This window comes from Mycteria americana, chromosome 24, assembly GCF_035582795.1.
Source record: "Mycteria americana isolate JAX WOST 10 ecotype Jacksonville Zoo and Gardens chromosome 24, USCA_MyAme_1.0, whole genome shotgun sequence".
Taxonomy (NCBI): Eukaryota; Metazoa; Chordata; class Aves; order Ciconiiformes; family Ciconiidae; genus Mycteria; species Mycteria americana.
Genome location: NC_134388.1, coordinates 4525104 through 4546644, shown reverse-complemented (window position 1 = coordinate 4546644; position 21541 = coordinate 4525104). Strand labels below are relative to the sequence as shown.

The window sequence follows — 21541 nt, the reverse complement described above, 5'->3', positions numbered from 1 at the left end:
CCGGGCACCAGGCATAGGCACAGCACCGGGCACTGCACCGGGTCTGCACCGGGCATCGGGACTGCACCGGGCGTTGGGTGCTGTGGACCTGGGGTACTGCATTGGGCACCGGGACCTGCGCTGGGCACTGCACCGGGCACTGCACCGGGCACCGGGCACTGCAGCCATCGGGTACTGCACCGGGCACCCACCATCCAGGCCCGGGAGCCGGGCTCGGTGCCCGGCACGCTGTTGGTGGGGCCGCGGTCCCCCAGCCCTCCCCGCCTGCCGGGCCAGCAGCCCCCGTTTGCCCCTCGCCATCACCCCACGCAGCGGGCGCTCCCTGCCCGGCCCCGCTGCGGTGCCGGCAGCGCCAAATCCAGCCCCCCCGGCTGTAGACACCACGCCGTGGGTCATCGCAAGGAACAATTTTAATACAACATAAAACTTCCCGCAGGTAAGAACAGAGCCGAGCGCTGGGCAGGAAGACACGGTCCCCTTGGCTTTTAAGACATTTTCCATCAAAAAAATCCTTTTCCCGCCATATCCACGCCGCCGGTGTGCAGCCGAGCCCCCGGTCCTGCCGTGCCGACGGGCAGGGGGTGCCCGGTGTCTCCCCCAAACCTCGCTGCCTTCCCAAGACCTTAATACAGACGGCGGAGGAGGAAGCGAAGGAAACACCGAGCAGCTCTGGCTGCTTGTTTTGGGGGGGGGGGGGGGGGGTAAACGGCGCCGGTTTAACGGGAGGAGAAGCAGGATACGGAGCCTGGCACAAACCACACGCACACAAAATAATCCAACACGCAGCCGAAAAAGCCGCTGGCTGCTTCAGGGGTAGGAGACGCGCTCACCGGCGGTGGCACGGTGATGCCCGTGCCAGGGGGGTCAGCAAACCGGGGATGGTCCCCCCGTTGCCGGCACGGCGCTCAAAGCACCGGGGTGGCAAACCGCAGTAGGGGGAAAAGCCGGTACATGCATTATCAAATGGAAACGTTTCTATCGTAGAAAACAGTAGAAATGGGGGGGGGGGGATGCGGGGCTGAGCCGTCGTTTGTTGGATAAAAAGTGACGGGGGGAAAGGAGGAGGTGAAATTTCCAAATTACAAACGAAGCAGCAGCACAGGCGCTCGCTGGGTTGGGGTTTTTTTTTTAAAAAAAAGAAATATTGGCTTTTTACGGCTGTCCGTATGCACCAACTGACGAACACCACGGGACGTGGTGGCAGAACAAATGCAAAGAGCAAAAACCGACCCTAAAAATCCCATTAATATTCGCATCCGATTGCTGACCCCGCGGGGAGGTCTCCGCTTTTCCCCACCTGGAAGGACCGATGGAGCCGGGTGGCTCTAAAAGCCTCCAAATAAAAAAATTAAAACCTTTACATCCGCTATACGCTTATCGAACGAACCATACGCATCCTTATATGATGAACCATATGCATATAAAATCACTCATACGCATCCCGGCTCAGACCGCCAGCGTTTGGGGGATGTTGCTGTGGGTTTGGGGTTTTTTTTTTTAATTTCAAATATTACAATTATGCCCCTGACGGGGTTTTTTTTTTTTTTTTTTTTTTTTTTTTAGGAGATTGGGGGTGTTTCCAGCTAAAACTGAATTTAAAAAGTGGGGAAAAGCAAGCGGGTCTTTGCAAGGTTAGAAAACATCGCGTCATCCGGCTGGGAGCTGGGAGCCGCACAGAAAAGCCTGGGACCCCCCCGGGGCCGGGTCGGACCCTGCGACGGTCCTGCGCTGCCCGGTTAGCTTATAAAAGTAATAAATTAATTAACGAATATTTGCATCGAGTCCTTTCTCTACACAAAGGTTGGGGCCCTGCCGGGGAAACGCCACCGCTGGAAAAGCTCCCGCGTCTCTATAAAAATATGAGCATCTTTTGGGGAGTACAAAAAACCTTCGGGGGAGGCGAAGTGCCGGGGCGCAGCCGGCCTGGCCAGCGCCGACGTCCAAAAGGGCTCCGGGGATGTTTCTCTCACGGATACGCCGCGCAGGGTGGGTTTTTTGGGGAGGCGGTGGGGTGCCGCGGGGAGCCTGAACCATCCCCGGGTGCCGACACGGGGCTCAGGCGCGCTTGGCCCCGCTCCATGCGCTGCCCCGGGGTGCCGGGAGCTGAGCACCCGCCGGCTCCTGGCCCCGTGCCGGCAGCGCAGGCGGCACCCGCGGCGGTTGCCGGTGGCCGGTTGCTCTCTCCCCGGAGTTCCGGCGCTGCCAGGAGCCGTGGTCCCGATGCTCGCATCCGTCCCGCTGCGGCGAGGAGCTGCTGCTGTCCGGCTGCTCGGCGTTGCCGATGGGGTAGGAGCCCTGGCATTCCCACTCGGCCACCGCCGGCTCCTGCTCGTCACTCTCGGAGCCCTGCACTGCGATCTGCGGGACCGGGCTGGGCTTCGGCTTCGGCTGCGTGCCAGCCGTGCCGCCGCACCAGAGAGCTGCGCCCTGCCCGGCTTCGTTCTTGCTGCCGTCTTCACTTGCCGACGCCGGCTCCGGCTCATCGAAACTCACTTCTTGAACCGCTTCTTGCTTCTTGAAGGAGTCCCGACGCTCGGAGAGGTTCAAGCGCCGCATGACCACCATCTCCTGGTCCCGGTCGTGCCTGTCCCCCAGCCGGGAGCCGGCGGGGTGATAACCGTGCTCCCCGGGGTACGCCGGGGCTTCGCCCTCCCCGATGGCCTCCCCATCCATCGCGGGCATCTCCAGCCCCAGCTTGCGGCCGCCGGCGGTTTTCTTCTCTGCCAGGATGGTGACGATCTTCTCGGCCGACTGGACGCGTTTGAGGAGGGGCGAGCGGGGGCAGTCGGCGCTGCGGGGTCGTGAGCACTGCCGGACGATGGTGGGGGGGGACAGGGTCTTGCCCTGGAAGGAATGGGGGGTTTTGGGGTACCCTGGGAGCGGGGATGGGGAGCGTTGGGGAGAAGGCGGGCGCTGGGCGGAGGAAGGGGTGCAGGCGAGGGGCGAGGGGGGAATGCTGCTGGTGGATTTGCGACGTCCCACTTTGTAGCGTTGCCCACCCAGTTTGGGCGCCAGCCCGTGCAGGGAGCTGGGGCGCACGTGGCCGGCAGGTGACGTCGGGGTGCTGGAGGAGGGAGAGGTGCTCTGCGGGGACACGGCATCTGCCACACAAAGACAAACAGGTCACCGCGAGGGACGGAGGGACACGCGGCATCCCCGCCATGCCCGGGGCCGATATCCCCCCGTCCGCCGCGGGCTGGGGTACCTGGGGGCAGGTCGGGAGCGGGGCTGCGGCAGGGCGTCGCGGGCCCTGGGGACAGGCTGTGCGTGGGGGACTCCGGGAGACTCTCGCTGGAGGACAGCGAGTGATGGAGACCGGAGGAGAAGCTGCGGCTGGTGTGCAGGACCGACGACTGCTTGGAGATCTTCTTGAAAAGGCATTTTCTCCTGGCAGGAGAGGACAAAGGTGGCGCGGACAGGGAGAACCTCAGCTTCTCCGTAAAGCTGGTGGCCCCAACTCTGCCAAACCGGTGCCGGCAGGACCGGACCCCACTGGATGCCCCAGTATGGCAGAGCCAGAGCATCCCCCCCCCAGTACGGCACACGCCGGGACAAATGCCATTTTATGCCACCCTGGTTCTACCCACCTGTCCTGGCCGTCCCTTTTCCTGCTCTTCTTACTCCTCCGTGCCATCCTCGTCTTGGAACTGTTTTTCCGAGCTGGGCCGATTTTAATGGAGGTGTTCTCCAGGGCAGTGGTCCGCAGGGCCACTTTATTCCCGCTCTGAGGGGTGGAAAACAAGTCGCTGCAGCACGCCGGATCCGAGTGCCGGATCCAAACTGGCTCCCGCCTCGGCTGCCAGCGGAGGTGATGCCGGGGGGCCACCGGATTGATGCACCGTTGCCGGGGGGCCAGCCGGGTGAGCAGCGTGGGGCCGGTCACCTACCTTCAGCAGCAGCTCCACGACATCCCGGTGAACTAAACCCAGCACCGACTCGCCGTTCACATGTGTGATGAGATCGCCCGCTCTCAGCCCCGCTTCCTGCGCAGGGCTCCCCTCTTCCACGCTCTGCGATCAAAAGACCCAAGATTTTATTCGGATGCAAGCCTAAGTTTTCACCTGGGGTTTTCCCACTGGGAAACACGGTGTCCGGCACCACCGGTCCCTCCCCACACGGAGCCCAGGCCACGTACCCAGACCATATGGTGGACGGTGTAGACGTCGCTGTCGCCCATGTAGACGCGGATGGCTCGCAGGGTGAAGCCGTACTTCTTGCCAGAGCTGTGGATGATGATGGGGGGCCGCAGGCTGGCGATGGTGAGGGATGAGTCTCGGCTCGGGGAGGAGTCACGGGAAGAGGGGTTGGACGAGAGGGAGTGGGGGGAGATGGGGCTCATCAGGGCACCGCCGCCGAAGTCATCTGCAAGTGGGAGAAGCCGGCTCAGCCCAGGAAAACCACGCGGCAGCCACCACCCGGCAGGATAAACCGTGCGGCACACGGACCTGACGTGATGATGAGGGACAGGGCTGAGACGGAGGCGGATTTGGGGACGCGGCCACCCGGCGAGGCTCTCTGCCTGTCCGGCACGTCCTTCTGGCTGTTCAGCCGACGGCTCCCGCCCGGCTCCAGGCCCCGGGGAGTCGAGTTTTTGGTGCCGGTGCTGTTGCTCCGGAGGCGGATGCGGTTCAGGCTGACGAGATCGGCTGCGCGGAGGGGAGCAGGGAGAGTTTGGGGACGTGGAGAAGCCACCCCGCGCCGTGCGGGACCCCAGCTGCCCCCGGAGCATCCCGCACCGGTACCCACAGCCTACGCACCAGATAACGCCGACGGCTTCACTGCGCCGCCGGTCCCAGCGTCGGGGTCTCCCAGCACGAACTTGGGTCTCTCCGGCTTGGAGGACACCACGCAAGGGCTTTCATCCTCCGAGGAGAAGGCAAACTTGGGCATGGTGTCCAGGCTGTAGGTGCTAGGCAGCGCGGCAGGGCTGCGGCTTCGCTCGTGCCGGGAGGTGTACGGCGTGGAGCTGCAGGATGTCCAGGAGCGGAGCCTGTGCGGGGAGAGCAGGAGGGCTCGGGACAACCAAAGACGGGCGAGGGGGACAGCACCGAGCCGCCGCGACGCCCCAGGACACGTCCCACTGACACCTCTGCAAACCCTCGGTGCCAGCACAAACCCTCGGTGCCGGCACAAACCCACATCAGCGCTGCGTCCCCCATCTCAGCACGCACCGGGGCTCTGTGCCCGCCAGCCGGCTCCTGTCCTCATCTCCCGAGTGCCTGTCCCATCGCTCCTCTTTGTCCTCGCTGTGACTCCGATCGGACGACGAGAGGCTGAGGTTGGAGTGAGCTGCCAGGAATTCGGAGCTGCTGTACACCTGAGGAGGAGACGAGCCATCAGCAAGGAGCGGAAATTCGGGAATCCAGGCACTCTGGCATCAACCAGGACACCGATGCTCGGCACAACCACGCCGGCCACGGCGCCCGTCATTTTGGATGCCGGAGGAAGAATTGGAGCACCTTGCTGAAGCGATGGGAGCAGGAGGAGAACTGCCCGATCTCCACGGACGACTCCTCGTCGTTGGTTTCTTCATCCTCCGAATCCAGGTGACGGTACCTCTCGGAGCGAGCTGAAAGCGAGAGCCAGAGCAGGCAGGGCTGTCACCCTGCCTGCAACGCATCGCGTCCTGCCTGCCCGCACGGCCCCGATGGGACCTGCAGCCTCGGGGAGCCGTATTGTGGCTGACAGCCCGGTCCCAAATCCCAGGGAAGTTTTGGGGGGAGAAAGTAAGGGTTTTGGTAAGGCTGAGCAGCCTGGAAGCAGGATCGCATCTGTTCCGCGACCGACTTCACCGAGATTTTCATCTCCCGCGGGAGCACCCGACCTGCAGCTGGGATAAGGGACTGGCAGAGGCAGGGGAGAAGGGGATGGATTTGGCCTCACTGTCGAAGTAGCTGGTGTCGTCCTCCGACTCCAGCTGCGGGATGAACTCGGCCTTCTGCCGCAGCAGCCCGTTCCAGTCCAGGTGGAGGAAGAAGGAATGGTGCTTCACCTCGTGCGCACCCCCTGCCAGGCAGAGAAACCCGCGTCAGGGGGATGGAGCGGGATCCGGGATGCTCCCGCTTCCGTCCCAAACGGCACGGTCTCGCCTCCGCGCAGAGCGAACGGCTTAAAACAGGATGGATCAGATCCCTGTCCAGCCTTCCCGGGGTGAACCCCGAGCAGGGGACCTCCTCCGAGCGTCCTCAACGAGGCAGGACGCGCTTTGGTTTCAGCAAATGGCTTGGCATGAATTAGGGTGCCGGGTCACCCCCCCACCCCCACCCCGAGCGCTGTGCAGGGGCTGCCGTGCGTACCGGTGCCCAAGCGCTCGAGGGGACACTGTCTCAGCAACCGTGTGATCAGGTCCTGGGCGTCCGCGGGAAGAGCCTCGTCCCCTTCTGGCCACATAATTTCATCTGCAAGGAAAAAGGAAAAGGAGTTTGGAGTGGCTGGAAGAGTTTGGACACCATGGGGGCTGTGACGATGCAAGGTCGCAGGAGAAGTCACTTCTAGGCAAGAGGAAAGTCCTCCAGGAGCTGCAGGAGATGAAAGCATCCTCCCAAACTGGGAAATCAAAGCTTGAGGAGCCTCCTCGCCGTTCAAATGAGCGCGAAATGAAGGCATGAAGCTCTCCACATATTAAGGACGAGCCATGACTGCTGGGAAGAGCGAACCGAGGAGCAAAGTGGCCACTGACACTCACCGCTGATGACCTGCCCGAAGAGCTCCTCAGGGGTATCTCCGAAGAAGGGGACGCAGCCCACCAAGAACTCGTAGAGGATGATGCCCATGGCCCACCAGTCAACGGGCTTCCCGTAGCCCTGTATGAGGATGACTTCTGGGGCGATGTACTCCGGAGTGCCACACACCTGTGTGGGAAGCAGCAGCTGACACCTCTGCAGTGACCTTTGCAAGAAGTCCCGAGGCTATCCCGGTCCCTGGTGATGGCAGATCGGCCAAGTGGAGCAGGACCTCATACCTGCTTGTCCATGAACTCCCGAGTGTCCTTCTCCATATGCCCTTCGTAGAGGTTCGTGGTCATGTTCATCAAGCCGATCTTTGACAGACCAAAGTCTGTCAGCTTTATGTGGCCCATGGAGGTGATGAGCAAACTGCAAGAGAAGAAAGATGCTCTGCGATGATGCCGTTTGCTTCTGGGGAGACCTGGGCAGGACCAGCCAGACCCCAAGGCCTCTGGTCCTGGTGCAACAGCACAGAACCAGGTCTTTGGGCACCAAAACCCAAGACCTCATTCTGCCTTACCCTCTTGGCTTGGATCAGTCCCTCTCCTTCTCCCATCCGCACCCAAACCCAACCCCGTCCTTGTTCAGACCTGACCCACGTCCTCACTTGTCAGGTTTGAGGTCCCGGTGGACGATGCCGTAGTTGTGGAGATACTCCAACGCGAGAACGGTCTCGGCGAAGTACATCTTCGCCATGTCGACGGGCAGCGGGCCCATGTTCTTCAGCAACGTGGCACAATCCCCCCCTGTGGGGACAGAGGTCCTCCTGAGCGTGGGGAGCTCCGAGAAGGCAGGGAGGTCAGCGGGCAGGGCTATGCTGCCTCTCCTGCCAACCAGGGTCCCAGCCAGACCCTCCCGTCTCTCCTTGGAGCACCATTGATCCCTGGGCACGGGGCACAAACAGTCTTCCTAGGTGAGCATGGCCACCATCTTCATCAAGGTGAGACTCAGGATCACCAAAGCATCTCCTTGTGCTTTCCTCCACTCCATGGAGCAAAGCAGGGCAGGAGATGTCCAGGTGGTGTCCTCGGTGCTCAGACATTGATATCGCTCCCTTCCTCCAGCCCCGAATCCTGTTCTCACCTTCCACGTACTCCATCACCATGCAGAGGTGTCGCTTTGTCTCGAAGGAGCAGAACATGCTGACCACGAAGGGGTTCTCTGCAAAGGTGAGGATGTCCCTCTCCACGAACACCTGCTGTATCTGGTTCCTCAGGATGAGGTTCTGCTTGTTGATTTTCTTCAAGGCGAAGCGCTGCCGCGTCTCCCTGTGCCTCACCAGGTACACAGCCCTAGGAGAGAGTGAAACGGTTGGACCTCAAAACATGTCCTCCAGCCACCAGGACTGACCATGCAGCACCGTGGGGCTTGGACAGGGAGGACTTTGGAGATGTTTACAGATGGAGACAAGTGTTAGGAACTTCCCAACTCACCCGTAAGCCCCATTGCTGATCAGCTTGATGGTCTCAAAGTCCCCCTCACAGGGCTTCCTCCGAGGAGCGGTGGCCGAAGACTGGCTCTGAAGAAGACATGGAAGGTTTTTAATGTTTCCTGGCGTGCCGGTGCTCTGAGCGCAGGCAGGAATTCACCGAGCACCATCACGTATCACCTCTGAGTGCTCCTCGCTGCCAGAGGACATCCCTCCCTGAGCCCTCTTCAGCCACACACCCCAAACCAGAAGACCAAGATGCTCTGCAGATCAAGAGCCCACTCTGAGCTCTGTCTACTCAAGAAGCCAGTTGAGGGACTGTGAGATATTACACCTGAATACAGCAGTCACCCTTGGGGACAACCCAAATGAACATTTTCCAGCTTAAGATAGCAGAGGAGCTGCTGCAAGGAGCTTTGGTGGGGGGTGAGGCAGGATGAAGCTGGAGGCAGCAGGTGGGACATGCAGGTAGGACCACGCTCACCTCACAGGCATCATCGTTCTCCGGTGTGATGGTGTTCCCGCTGTCGAAGTGATCCAGCTGGACCATTTCTGCAGAAGACAGGGACGGTTTTCACCTTCTTCACGCTCAACCCCCACCAAAATAAGCCCCCATCAACCACTTTCCCTCCAAACTTGGAGATCCCGCGGGGATTTAGCCACACACTTTGCTTGAGCTATTGTATGGAGAAATCCAGGTCATGGCGTTAAGAGGTTCAATGCGAGGTTAAACATTTATATAATTCTCTTTTTTCCATAGTCATTCCCGTGTTCTTCAGGGATTATGCCCCCCAAGGCCGTGGCTTCCTATGGATTAAGCGTTCTTGAGCTTAATCTGCTTTGCTGAACGTGTTGGGAGCAATAAGGAGGGATGTGGGGCTGGCTGGGAGACTTGGACACTGTCCTGGTCCTGCTGTGACCCACCCCATGACACCAGCTCAGCCCTGCTGGTCCCCCTGCCACCTCCCAGTGCTCGTTCATGCTTGCCAGTGACCAAACTGGGAGTCCACATCCCGCTGCAGACCTCGGGGTCACCAACCCAAGCGGTTCCCTACCCTCCAGCGGGTCCTTGACGAGCCCCAGTTGGCTGATGATGTATCGGGGAATATCAGTCTTTATTCCCTGGCCAACTTTGGCGTGTCCTTCTGCAGCTTCCAGGAGATGGTAAAACTCCTCTGGGTCAAACTCCTGGATGGGGAAAACCAAGAACAGTTGAGGAGCAAGACTTTGCAAAGCCTTTCCTGTAAGCCTTGCAGGTGACATCTGTGACTGGGGACGGGCTCCGGATGCTTGCAGGAGAAAGCTAAATGCTCTGCTCCTGTTTCTACCATCGTTCCCAATGTAAAGGGTTGATGGAAAAAAAATGAAGCCCCATAAGCTCCTTCTTCCAGCTGCAGGAACCACAGCACAAAGGCGAGTGCTTTAGAAATTCAGCGCAACAGCTCAAAAAAATCCCTGAAAATGGATGAGAAAGCTTGCCAAGAAGTTCACATCTTCCTACTCTGCTAGGAAAAACCAGCTTCTCCCCTCCGAGAAATGGCTTTAACGCTAGGAATGGTCTTAGCTCCTTGCTACAGCCTGGCCATGATGGTGAGGAGCAGCAGTTCCCATGGTGGACCAGGCAAGGTGGTGAGAAGATGCCTTGTCTTTTACAGTCCGTGCCTGCCCAGAGCGGCAAAGCCTCCTCTCCGGGCGGGCGCAGACCGTGAAAGACAAGACACATCAGGAGCTGCCATGTCTTACCAGGCACTCCAGAAGGCGAGCAGGACGGGAGATGATGATCAGCAGCTTCCTCACCAGTTGGTCAATGAACTTCACCTCCTCGCTCTCTGAACGCTCCTGAGCCTGCCAGAGAGGAGACAGAAGCCAGTCAACTATCAGTGGCCTCAAGAGATGACATCGGGCAGGGAACTGCCCCGTACTCACATCTCGGAGCATCTTCTCAAGTTTTTCCTGCAGCTCCATGAAGTAGCGGGAGGTGATGAGAGCTCCCTGGGACTTCGCCAGGCAGTCGCGGGCCAGCTCAATGATCTGGTGGTGGATGAAGCCCAACACCCCGTCTGCCAGCGGCAGAGTGCTGCTTGGAGAGAAGTTTGTGATGGTGTCCTGCAGACGCTCTTCCATTTGGGCCGTGGCCTGCAAAGCAGAACGGATGGTGATGCCCGGGAACATGTGCCCCTATACCATGTGTTGTGTTTGGCCAGCCCAGATCTCCCGCTACCACCTCCTGCGTTGGGTTTGGCCAGCCCAGATCTCCCGCTACCACCTCCTGCGTTGGGTTTGGCCAGCCCAGATCTCCCGCTACCACCTCCTGCGTTGGGTTTGGCCAGCCCAGATCTCCCGCTACCACCTCCTGCGTTGGGTTTGGCCAGCCCAGATCCCACGCTACCACCTCCTGCGTTGGGTTTGGCCAGTCCAGATCTCACGCTACCACCTCCTGCGTTGGGTTTGGCCAGCCCAGATCTCCCGCTACCACCTCCTGCGTTGGGTTTGGCCAGTCGAGATCTCACGCTACCACCTCCTGCGTTGGGTTTGGCCAGTCCAGATCTCCTGCTACCACCTCCTGCGTTGGGTTTGGCCAGCCCAGATCTCATGCTACCACCTCCTGCGTTGGGTTTGGCCAGCCCAGATCTCCTGCTACCACCTCCCACAGCTTCAATATCCACATGCACATCCTGGCCCCACCTGGAATCCAGCTTCCAGCAGGCTGGAAAAGCCCCACTAAAGTCTCCAGAGACCTCTGCCTGCATGTGTGATGACACAGACCCGCAGGTCCTTGCCTCCCCGGTTCATGACCACGTCTCCAGTGTCCTCCAACACCCCCTGGTATATCTACCCATGCATTCTATATTCCAGCATGGAGAAGAGGTTTTTCTGGAGAAGATGCTGTCAGGATGCCACAGAGGCACTAAGGTGCTCGTCCTCCCCAGTCCCAGCAGTTACCTTGGGGAACCGCTCCTTGTAAACATGGTTCATCATCACAACCTCGTTATCAAACGTTCCGCTTGTCCGTCCAGGGCTGCGGAGGGAGGAAACCAGTTGCATTACAAGGTCCAAGTCATTTACATCTATGCAAATAGCTACTACCCCGGAGAGCCATTTGGTCCCTCCTCCTAACTCCCGATCCCAAGCGGTTACAGCTCATCCGATGGAGCCACCAGCCTTGAGCCAGCGCTTCCAGCAGCATCCCTCCCACCATGCATGGATCTGGAGGTCCCTCAGACCTGGTCCAGGGAAGGTTAACCTCCTGCAGACCCAGGTCTCCAAACTCAAGTCACTTGAAAATCCAGAGCTGAGAGGCTGGTGCATCAGTCCCTGGGCTTTGAAGAGCGAGCTCATCCTTTTCTTCCTCTGGATCCCACAATTTCTCGCCATCGTTGCCCTTTTGCAGCTCACCAGCAAAAAAAAACCCAACCAAACCCCACGGTGGACGCAGGAACCTTCATTAAACAAGGTTCTTCTCAAACAATTCTCTCTTACCCTCACCCAACATTGCCTCTCTCAGGCCCCTGCCTGGTGATTCCGTTATGCAAAGCAAGTCGCAGGAGCAGCCAGCAACTCATTAACTGCTATATAATAAATGTGGCAATTAAAACCAGACCCAAGCCTCTCACTGCCAGCCCCAGCCCAGCCCCAGCTCAGCCTTTGCCGTGCCGTGCTGACTGCAGAGCTGGCATCTCCTCGGTGAAAACCTCACCACCTACAAAACCCTGTCAGATAATAAATCTGATTTTAATGAAATTTCAGCCGGCAACACGCAGGGCTATGGCTCTGCCTCCGGTGCAGGGTTGGGAGCTTTTTCAGTGGGAAAAGAGGATTTAACAGAAACATCCCCTGCAAAAAGCACAAGCTCCCCATGCTGGACAAGCGGAAACGTGACCGGCTTCTTGTGTGGGACACGGTCTTGGAGCAGCAACGCGGAGCTTGGCAGGTCCATAGGGTCAGCTTGCACAATGCTATGGCCGCTGGCTTGATGTTCTCTCCAAATTTTCCTCTCTCCAGCCCACAAATGCCCGTCCACCTGCGCTCCTTGTTTTTTGCAGAAGCAAAGGCCAGGCTGATGCCCAGCCCCAGCAAACACAGGCGATGTTTCCCGACCCAAGCCCAGAAACGGGATTTTTAACCTTTTAACGGCAGGTTAGGCTGATGGCCTCCTAGCCGTGCCCTGCGAGGATGGCCACCACTCGAGCTTCTGCTCGGCGGTCCCCTTGCCTCCACCGAAACCTTTGAGACAATTGAGCAAGAAGCCGCAAACCAACTATTTTGAAACAAATCCCACTTTCTCCAGCTTCAGCCCCAGGAAACCTCACTCGCAGGTGTCGTCTGCTGCCAGGAGAGCAATGCCACATCCCGACAGCTGAGAAGATGCTGAGAACCAGACCCTAATGCCCAAAATCCTGGAGCTTAGGATCATAGAATCACAGACTCATGGAATGGTTTGGATTGGAAGGGACTTTTAAAGGTCATCTAGTCCAACCCTCTGCCATGAGCAGGGCCATCTTCAACCAGATCAGGTTGCTCAAGCCCTGTCCAGCCTGACCTTGAATGTTTCCAGGGATGGGGCATCTACCACCTCAAGCCATCGCTTCTCCACTCCCCTGCAAGGGGACAACCCGTATCGGGGTCCCAAAACACCTTGGGACGGGCTTAGCAGGACCAGGACATCCCAGGAACAGCTGACGAGAGGGCAGAGGATGTGCCGGATGCGCCGGCACCCGGTGCATCGTCCCGGCAGCACCATGGGTGCTCCCCACAGCGGGTGCCGTACCTGAGGCTCCTGGATCGCGGGCGCAGGCAGGGTGAGTGCCGGCCCTCCTCGTCCATGACGCTCTCCGTACTGCGGAAATGCTTCGAAAGGAAATGCAGCTCGTCGGGGGTGGGCTGGTACGGCAGCTGGTGCAGGCGCTCCTGGGAGGATGAAGATGACTGGAAAGAAGGACAGACACGGGGGGGGGGGATCAGGAGACGGATCCGTGCTTCCCGGCAGCGGGGCAGAAACCAGCAAGCCCACGAGGAAAATATTCCTCGGAGCCTCTTAGGAGGCTGGAAACACTGACAGGCAGCATGCTCTGTGCTCGGTAACGTGAAATACAGACGGCAAGAGCGGCCTGGGGAGGTCTGCGCTGCCCACTCCCACCCCGAACCTCCCGCTCTCCCACTCAATCCAGCTCCGCTGAGCCCCGATCCCTTGTCCCCGCAGCGTCCCGGGCGGCTCCTGCCCAGCCAGTCCCCTGCACGGCGGGGATGTGCCCCGTGCACGCTCGCCCCGTGACGTCCGGGGATGCTGTGAGCCGTTAGCCGAGCTCTCCGGCTTTCTTAAAAGCGCATCGGGAAAGCAGGATGCAGCTAAAGCACACGGTCCTCTAGGAACGGAGGGGCTGCCTAGGAACCGACGCCGCGGGGCTTGGGAGGCAATTTCCCTAAAAATCAAGGGTTTGGGGTTCTTCTCGCCTGCTGCCGTGAGAAAGCAAACGTTACCGAGACGGTGGAGCTGGGGGTGTTGGTCCCATAGCCAGAGGAGGGCAGCGAAGCCAGCGACCACCTTCTGCCATCAGCCCTGTGAGTGCAAACGTGCTGATCACATACAGGAAAAACAACATCTAAATGCAAATAAATAACGTCAGAGCAATAAGGATGGGGAAGAGGACGCAGGTTTGGCTTGAATAATAAAGCCCTGAAGACTCTTTTCAGAAGGGACTGAAATCGGGTGAAATAAGAGGGGTCTGCGGGTGAGGGGGGGCTGCGGAACACAGCCCCGGTGTGCAGGCGTCCATGGGGACAGTGACAGCGAGCAGGGTCCCCGTGAAGGGACAGCGCTGGGGCTCGGTCGGGTGGCGAATCTGTTTCAGACGGGGAAAAAAAAACAAAAAAAAAACCCAAACCTGCAAGAATGTGATTTTTAATTAGAGCAAAATGCAGCCTTCTGGGACTTAGTTCTATGAGAAATGGGGATTCCTAAAGACCCGTCCTGCAGAGCCCGCTTATAAACAGGAAGGCAACTGCTCATACGTAGGCGAATGCTTCCTCTTGGAGACGTTTTTAATGGACGGGGCAACATCCAGGTCAAGATGAGGCCCTTCACCTCCCGCCGCCGTTTCCCGTGTGGGGCCAAGGACGGCAGGAATTGGCAGGGTGCCGGATCCGGCACCGGCACCGCCACGTACCCTCACCGCCGGCAGGCTCGCAAACCCCTGGCCCCGCAGTTTGGCTTTTCACTCTGTTACAAGCGTGAAAACCATCCGTAAGCCTCCAGCTTTTTTCCATGTGATGATCGATGGGTTAAAATCAGCCGTCTGCCCCCACGTGTGCAATTAATTAATTAGTTCAACAGGATTTTGGCGTCCGTGTCTTGAGCGGCGCGGGCTGGGGAGGGGATGCAGCAAGATCTGCCTCCGCGGGGACCCGGCCGAGCATCCGTCCCTGGACGTCTGCCGAGCATCCGTCGGGAGCGCTCGGAGCGGGTCCGAGCTGGGGCTGAGCTCGTGGCTGGGGACGGTGTGATGGGAACAGGGATATTTCTGCTCCCGGAGCTGCAGGGAGCCCGGTCCCAGAGCAAAATCTCCCACCCAGGGATGCACAGTAGGAAGAGCCGTGCCGATGCGGAGCGGACATCTCCCCAGAACGCAGCCCTAGCCCGTGCCCGGTACTTGCCTGTCAGTCCGAGGAGCATGGCTGGGGTGGTGGGAGACACCGGTCACGGCAGAGCAAACACCACCAGCCCAAAAATCAGGGAGAAAAAAAACAGAAAAAAAAAAAAAAAAAAAATCAAAACCAAATCATTTGAGATCAACAGAACAGTCCCAGCTGGTGAATTATAATTATTAGTGAATATTAATGGGCCGGGAGGGGGGTGCGGAGCTCACCTGCGAGCGAAGGGGAAGTTGATGGAGGTGCTGGCAGAGAAGTTGCGTGGGCTGTCCAAGGGGCTGCTCCCGGCTGCGGGGAGAAAGGGGGAAAAGTCACCCCGATACCCGCCCCGGTGCGACGCCCGGGGTGCCGCAGGCTGCTCCTTCAGGGGAAAGAGGGGGTAAATCGCTCCCCAAGCTATTCCCTCCTGGAAAAGGCACCCACGGCCGGGAGCCAGCCCACTGCTGCTAACGAGGTGCTGCAGAAGCAGAAGGGTTGCCCTCCAAAATATTCGGGTAATTTTGGGAGACGCTCGACCCGTCACCTGGGACGTCCCTTACCTGTCGGCACGGAGAGGGGGGAGAGAGGCCGCGAGAGGGTCGGAGAGGGGGTGCCCACCACTAAGCTCTTCCTATTGCTGCTTCGGCAACTAGGGAAGAAAAAGAGGGAATTAATTTGAGGAAGCAAAGGATGGGCAGGGCTGGACGGGCTCGGCCATGTACGGGTCCGCTTGTACGTGACGCCCTGTGCCAGGGGACACGGCTGCCGTCACCCCATCGATTACGGATCTCCTGCCGCAGGGAAGATCCGTCCCCGGTTCAATGCCGCCGGAGACGGGCCGACGGGGTTATTTTTAACGATGAACCATCTCGTCAAGGTCCCACTTCTGGTTTTGGCTCGCTGGGGAGGGCAGAGGAAGGCAGCCCCTTGGGCAACGGGCTGAGAGAAGGAATAGAAAAAGGGATGTAAAAGGAGGAAGCGATGGAAATACCAAGCGGCCACAATCCGACCTGCTCCATCGCATGGAAAACGCCCCCAGTTCCTATAAACCTCCCTACACTCGGCGGTCCCCATGTCAGAGCGGGGAGGACAGTCGGTCCCCGACCCCCTGAGACTTTGCGGTGTCGCTGGGCATTTGCGATGCCCCGGCACAGGTCCGGCTCGGCCGCGCTCCGGCAAGCAGCAGGAGGAAGGCACGTGCGCTGGCGTCGGGTGAAAAGCAGCACCGCGCGCGGGTCCTCGACACCCCAAACACCCCAAAACAACCCGGTGTCGCACTCCAGCATCCCGCAGAGCTCTTCTGGAACAACCGAAAGGCCGCGTCCGCAAGCACTGGGTCTCCATATCCCCATCTCCATTCCCACCCTCCCAGCTCACAAGATTTCAATCCTTCTTGCAGGAATTTCCTTTTTCCTTTCCTTTCAGCCCTTCTCCAAGCCCCGAGCCCAAGGCTGCCTCGCAAGCGTGGCCCAGCCTTGCAAAGCCCGCCTGCCCGCAGGGACGCTGCAGCCCCACTCCCGCCGTACGCAGCCCATTTCGACCCCATTTAAAACACGATGGGCTCATTTAAGTTCTCTTTCACTCTGCAGAGAGGAAACTGCAGATATCCACAGCGCGGAGCAGAACCTGGTGCTAGCTGGCGTGCAAGCACAAGGACGACCTCCCCTTTCCTCTATCTGCGCTTCCTCGGGCTGCAAATTCTGCAAAGGCGACGCTGAATTTCCGTGCCAGGCTGGGAACAGGAACCTGCACGGACGCCACTAATTAAAGGACGTTGTTTAACATTACGCCGCGGCCAGATACACCCGCAAAATCGAGAGGATGAACCTGGGGCAAAGGGATTCTCCCCGCATCCCCAAACCAGAAGCGAACGGCAGATGCGGTAACCGAGGTGCAAAGGACAGCGTTTGCAACGCGCCGTCCCTCCAGACGGACGTACGTGGCACCCGTGCACGGCCAGCGCCGGCGACACGTGGTGACGGCTCTGACCATGGTTATGGTCGGAGCTCCGCAAGCGACGCCCGGCACCCCGGCACCTCCCGCTGGCATCTCCCCCGCTGCGGGGCTCCTCCTGCTCCCACCCTAAAACCGGGAGCCCCAACTCTTCTGCTCGGGACTGAAGGTCTCGGCCAAGCCGGCGACCGGGGAGGCTGCTTGGGACCCCCCCAAAACCCTCCTCTGCCAGCTGCCCCCTGCCTGCACCCAGGAGGAGGGGTCCCTGGGTGCCCCCCTGAGACACGCACCCCTCGACCGCCCTGAGCTCACCCAGAGGCTTTGGAGGGCTCAGAGCCTCCTGCTCAGCACCGGAGCTGAGCTGTGATGCCAGGGGGGAGGCAGAAACCTTCCCCCCCCCGACCATTCACCCCTTCCCACCCCTGCCTGGCCCCTCCTTTTGCTTTTCTTGCTTAAACACAGGCTTGAGCACCAATTGCAGCACCCACAGCTGCAAACTCACGGCCCAGCACCCACACCCGGAGCAAGAGCAAACCACAGCCTCTTGCCACCACCGGCTCTACACGCCGGATGGGAAACCGAGGCACTGCGAGCAAACCCGCTCTGCCACCAACGCGGCACAAGCAGAGGTTTATTAACCAGGAGGGCTGCAGAGAGCAGCCGGCTTTGGCGTTGCTTCACCGTTCGGTCCTGCTACGGGGACCGGGGTGCACGTGCATGTGTGTCTTCTTGCAGGGGGGGACATCCCAGGGGACAAGGGGCTGGCTCCTGCTTGCTCGGTTTCATTTTGGAAGTGAAAACAAACCTTTAACGAAGCAAGTTCCAGTAATGGTGACACAGAGGGAGGCCGACGTTTCCTGTTTCCGCGCGCTCCACCCTCGGCTCTGCAACCATCTTGCGCCACTTTAACCCCCCTTCGCCTGATGCATCATCTACAGCTGGTTCCCATCCTTCACGGCACGGAAACCTCAGGCTAGAAACAAGCCTCGGGGTCGAGATGAGCTGCCGAGCCCTGAAGGCAGGAGCTAGAGCTGCTGCCCTGTCTGCCTCCCTCACCTAATTGCACGTTTGGTACCAAAAATGGAGTGGAAAATTGCCGTCAGCATCTCCTGGGCTGCTCACGCTGAGGCTGCCTCAGCCTCGGCGCTGCCGTTGCCGTCCAGCGCTTATTTCAAAGGACGCGGAAAGCGTGTGACAGCCGGTGTGACCCCGAAGCCTGGGGCAAAATAATGTCTCACCCGTCCCGAGGCTGCCTGCGAGGAGGAACTGGCACCTCCCACTGCTTGCTGGCACCTGCGCCAGCACCCAGCCTCGGCACGGCACGGCCGGGATGTCCGCAGGCAGGAGACAGAGCAAAATCTGGCAGCTTCCCGCAGGCTGCTTCCTCGGAGCTGCGGGAAGGGCAGGATCCGGCTGCGCGGCACAACCTGATGTTTCTAACTGGCAAACGGCTCCGCCAGGCTCCGGGTGAGCGGCCTTGGGTGGCAAGGAGTCAGCACGGTGCGATACCAAGGGTCACGCTAAACCACCCGGCCACGGGCAGGGCCATCACCGGGAAATGCGCGGCGGGACTGCAGCATCCCACTCCTCTCCCGCAGGATCCGACCCCTAAAACTTCCCAGGATGGTAGAGCATGGTCCGTCAGATGCCAGCCCGGTGCTGGGCACTGCCACCGGGTGAATTCCAGGCAGAAATCTGGTGGTTTGGGGCAAAGAGGGTGCAGGGTGGTGGGAGCAGCGTGGCTGCGAGGGCAGGGTCAGGCCGATAAGGGAACGGGTGCAGTCTCAAAGTACAAGCGGGCGGCTCCGCTCCCGGCTGCGTGATTAAAGAGCACGAGTCGGCGCTCCCGGCTCCCTTCTTCGCAAGGCTGCAGACAATGTTTTTCCTTCGTATCCCCCAAACAGGCACACGGCGCTCACGTGCCTGGAGATTTCGGGAAGTGCCGTGGACCACCATGTCCTGGAAAAATTGCTTTCCAGCGGGTAAGTTTGTGTTTAACGTCGAAACCTGCTGAACCAAGCAGCTGCACCCCGAGTTTCTCCGTGACGTTTCTTCTCCACGACTTCTGACGGCGCCGGACTCGGCCGCCTCCGGGGATGGAGGAGGCTGGGGACCGGGGTCCGGATGGTGAAATGCAACACGCTGCCTGGCACGGGCCGTGCACAACCCCACCACATCTTCACAACCCCACCGGGAACCCGGCATTGCTCTGCGGAGCCACCCTGGCCCCTCTTCCCACCCCAGCCGAAAGTCTGGCGCTGCGGATGCTCTTATTAACCCGCCCCCGAGCACCGAGCAACGCGCCAGGCACCTCCCAAGAGCACAATCCCAAATCCTCGCAGGGAATCGCGGGGTACCGAGTCGTGTCAAGACTTATTTATTTCTTCGCGCTGCAAGAAAACAGCCTAAAGAAACTGCCTTGCTCCTCGGGCCGCATCCCTGCACGTCCCCGTGCCGCAGTTTCCCATTAGCGGGTAGGAAATGGTACCTGTTACGTCTGCTGGCACGTTTTGCTGAGGTGTGCGAGGTGTGAACAGCCACGGGCAGCATCCACGGAGGAGAAGAGCCCCATCAGCCACCGAACCACCAGCCGTCCTGCCCCGTGCCGGCCATCTCAGCATCCCCCCGCGGGAAATGAGGATCTCTCAGACCTCTTAATCCCACTAAATAACACCATATGCTTTCTGCCCGCTGTAAAATAGGCCAGACCGTGGATTCTAGGAATACCGATGAAAGAAGAGCGAATCCTCTGCCCTTCATGAGAATCACAGCCTCATCAGGCTCAGCTGGAGGCGGATGACTGCCTAGATCATCTCTCCAATTACACATCTCTCCCAAGGCCCCCCCGGCTTGGCCACCCCAGGCTGGAAAACCCCATCCAACACCTTTTCTCCTTTATTAAGGGTCCCGCTTTGCCCATCCTCGCACCGGCAGCCGTAATTCCCGCAGCTCGGGCGAAACGGGCACCTTCCCGGGGCTGGGATCAGCACTGGATGGATTCATTTGCTAAGCAACCGTGTCGCTTTGTGCCAGCCCACAGTAATATTAAAAGACATTCACAATGGGAATATCTTCCTTCTGCCTCCGCGCTGTCTTAAACATCTTTTTTATATAAAGCCGTGGAAGGGTTTTATGCCCGGGCTGGCTCCAGCACCCCAAATCTGCTGGATGGAGGTGCCAGCCTCCACCGCCCACACCCGGGGGGCTCAGCTCGTCGCGTCTCGCCCAGGGCCGGCAGCGCTGCCCGGCCCGCTCCTCAGGGACACGTCCCACCTACCTGCCCGTGTCAAGCCTGGCGTCGCAGCTCGGAGAGCCGGGGTAGCCCCCCTAGCACCCCGTTTATGCAGCAGCCCCCGACACTGCCCCCAGCCCCACTGCCAAAGGGTGCGTGAGCCCTTTGCCCCCCCCCCCCCCCCTCCGTAGTCCTGCCCATGGCTGGCTGCAAGGGACTGGCCCCTTCCCGCCCCTCCGGGCACCCTGGGGACCCTCGCCCTGGCTCAGGACACGTCACCACATGGGACACGTCCCATCGGTGCGGTGCCCACCCTGGCACAGGGGCTAACGGGGGTATTTCCCCCCTGTGCACGCAAGACCCCCCCCGCCCCAACATGCGCCCCGCTGCAAAGAGCCCCAACCCTCCCCCCCCCCCCCAGGACTGGCGCACAGCACCCCACAACGTGCATCCCCTAACGTCCTGGGACCCTAAGCTCTGCACCCCCCATGGCACTGGGCCCCAAAGCAACGCACCCCCCCTCTCCCAGTGCACAGCCCACCCCACCCCACCCCACCCAGTCTCGGGGCTCTGAGGATGCACCCTCAGTGCACAGCACCCCCCAAAAACGTGCACCCCCGGTGCACAGCCCCCCACCCCCACCCCACGCACCCCAGTGTGCACCCCCGGTGCAAAGACACCCCAACCCACGCACCCCACTGTGCACCCCCCGGTGCAACCCCCCGCATCCGGGGGTGGCCCCCCCGCTGCACAGCCCCCCCCCAAACCATACACCCCGGGGTGCCCCCCGGTGGAAAGGACCCCCCCATGCACGTCCTGCCCCCCCAACCCACGCACCCCGGTGCCCCCCCCAGTGCAAAGCCCCCCCCCAACCCACGCACCCCGGTGCCCCCCCCAGTGCAAAGCCCCCCCCCAACCCACGCACCCCGGTGCCCCCCCCCAGTGCAAAGCCCCCCCCCAACCCACGCACCCCGGTGCCCCCCCCAGTGCAAAGCCCCCCCCAACTCACGCACCCCGGTGCACAGCACCCCACACCCCACGCCCGCCGGGGTGCTCCCCCCCTCCCGCCCCGGTGCACGGCCCCCGCCGTCCGGTACCTCTTGGAGCGCTGGAGCAGGGCGCCGGCGGCCCGCTGGCCCCGGTAACCGAGCGGGGCGGCTCCCCAGCAGCTCGGGTCCGACATCGCGGGCGGTTCGGCCCCGCCGGGGCCCGGCCGCATCCACCGGCACGGCCGAGCGGCGCCGCCGGGGGCGCGCGGGGCCGGGACCGCGCCGGGGGCTGGCACCGGGGCCTGGGACCGGGGCCGGGCCGGGCTCCCGCCGCCGCCGCCGCCGCCGCCTCCCGCCGCCGCTGCCCGCCCCTTCCCGCCCGGCGGCGGCGGGGTTACCATGGAGACGGGCAGCGCCCCGAAACGGGGTCGGGGTTTCCATGGAGACGGGGGTAGCACCCCCAAAAGGGAGGGGGGGAATGGGGGGGGGGGACGGGGTTACCATAGGAACGAGGCAGCGCCCCGATAGGGGGTCGGGGCTATCGTAGAGATGGGGCCGTGCCCCAAAACAGGGGCTTGGGGTTGCC

The 21541-nt window shown here is 60.7% G+C and overlaps 1 protein-coding gene across 2 annotated transcripts; it reads right to left on the bottom strand.

Moving 5' to 3' along the window:
* Positions 1–392: 392 nt before the first annotated feature.
* MAST3 (microtubule associated serine/threonine kinase 3) lies at positions 393–21305 on the bottom strand. 2 transcript variants are annotated; one of them, XM_075524136.1, is made up of 27 exons: positions 21064–21305; positions 15342–15430; positions 15018–15090; positions 14806–14826; positions 13633–13711; positions 12923–13080; positions 11098–11173; positions 10081–10290; positions 9898–9999; positions 9210–9342; positions 8639–8706; positions 8159–8244; positions 7809–8017; positions 7333–7471; positions 6962–7094; positions 6686–6851; positions 6297–6398; positions 5884–6006; positions 5460–5569; positions 5172–5317; positions 4758–4990; positions 4446–4646; positions 4136–4362; positions 3888–4010; positions 3588–3724; positions 3206–3387; positions 393–3101 (listed from the first exon to the last, which is right to left on the bottom strand). In XM_075524136.1, exons 1-27 carry the CDS (start codon positions 21183–21185, stop codon positions 2056–2058), a joined length of 4494 nt encoding a protein of 1497 aa, XP_075380251.1. In that variant the 5' UTR covers positions 21186–21305; the 3' UTR covers positions 393–2055. The 2 variants fall into 2 exon arrangements, with proteins under 2 accessions (XP_075380251.1, XP_075380252.1); XM_075524137.1 differs by lacking the exon at positions 21064–21305 and adding an exon at positions 15554–16000.
* Positions 21306–21541: the final 236 nt, after the last annotated feature.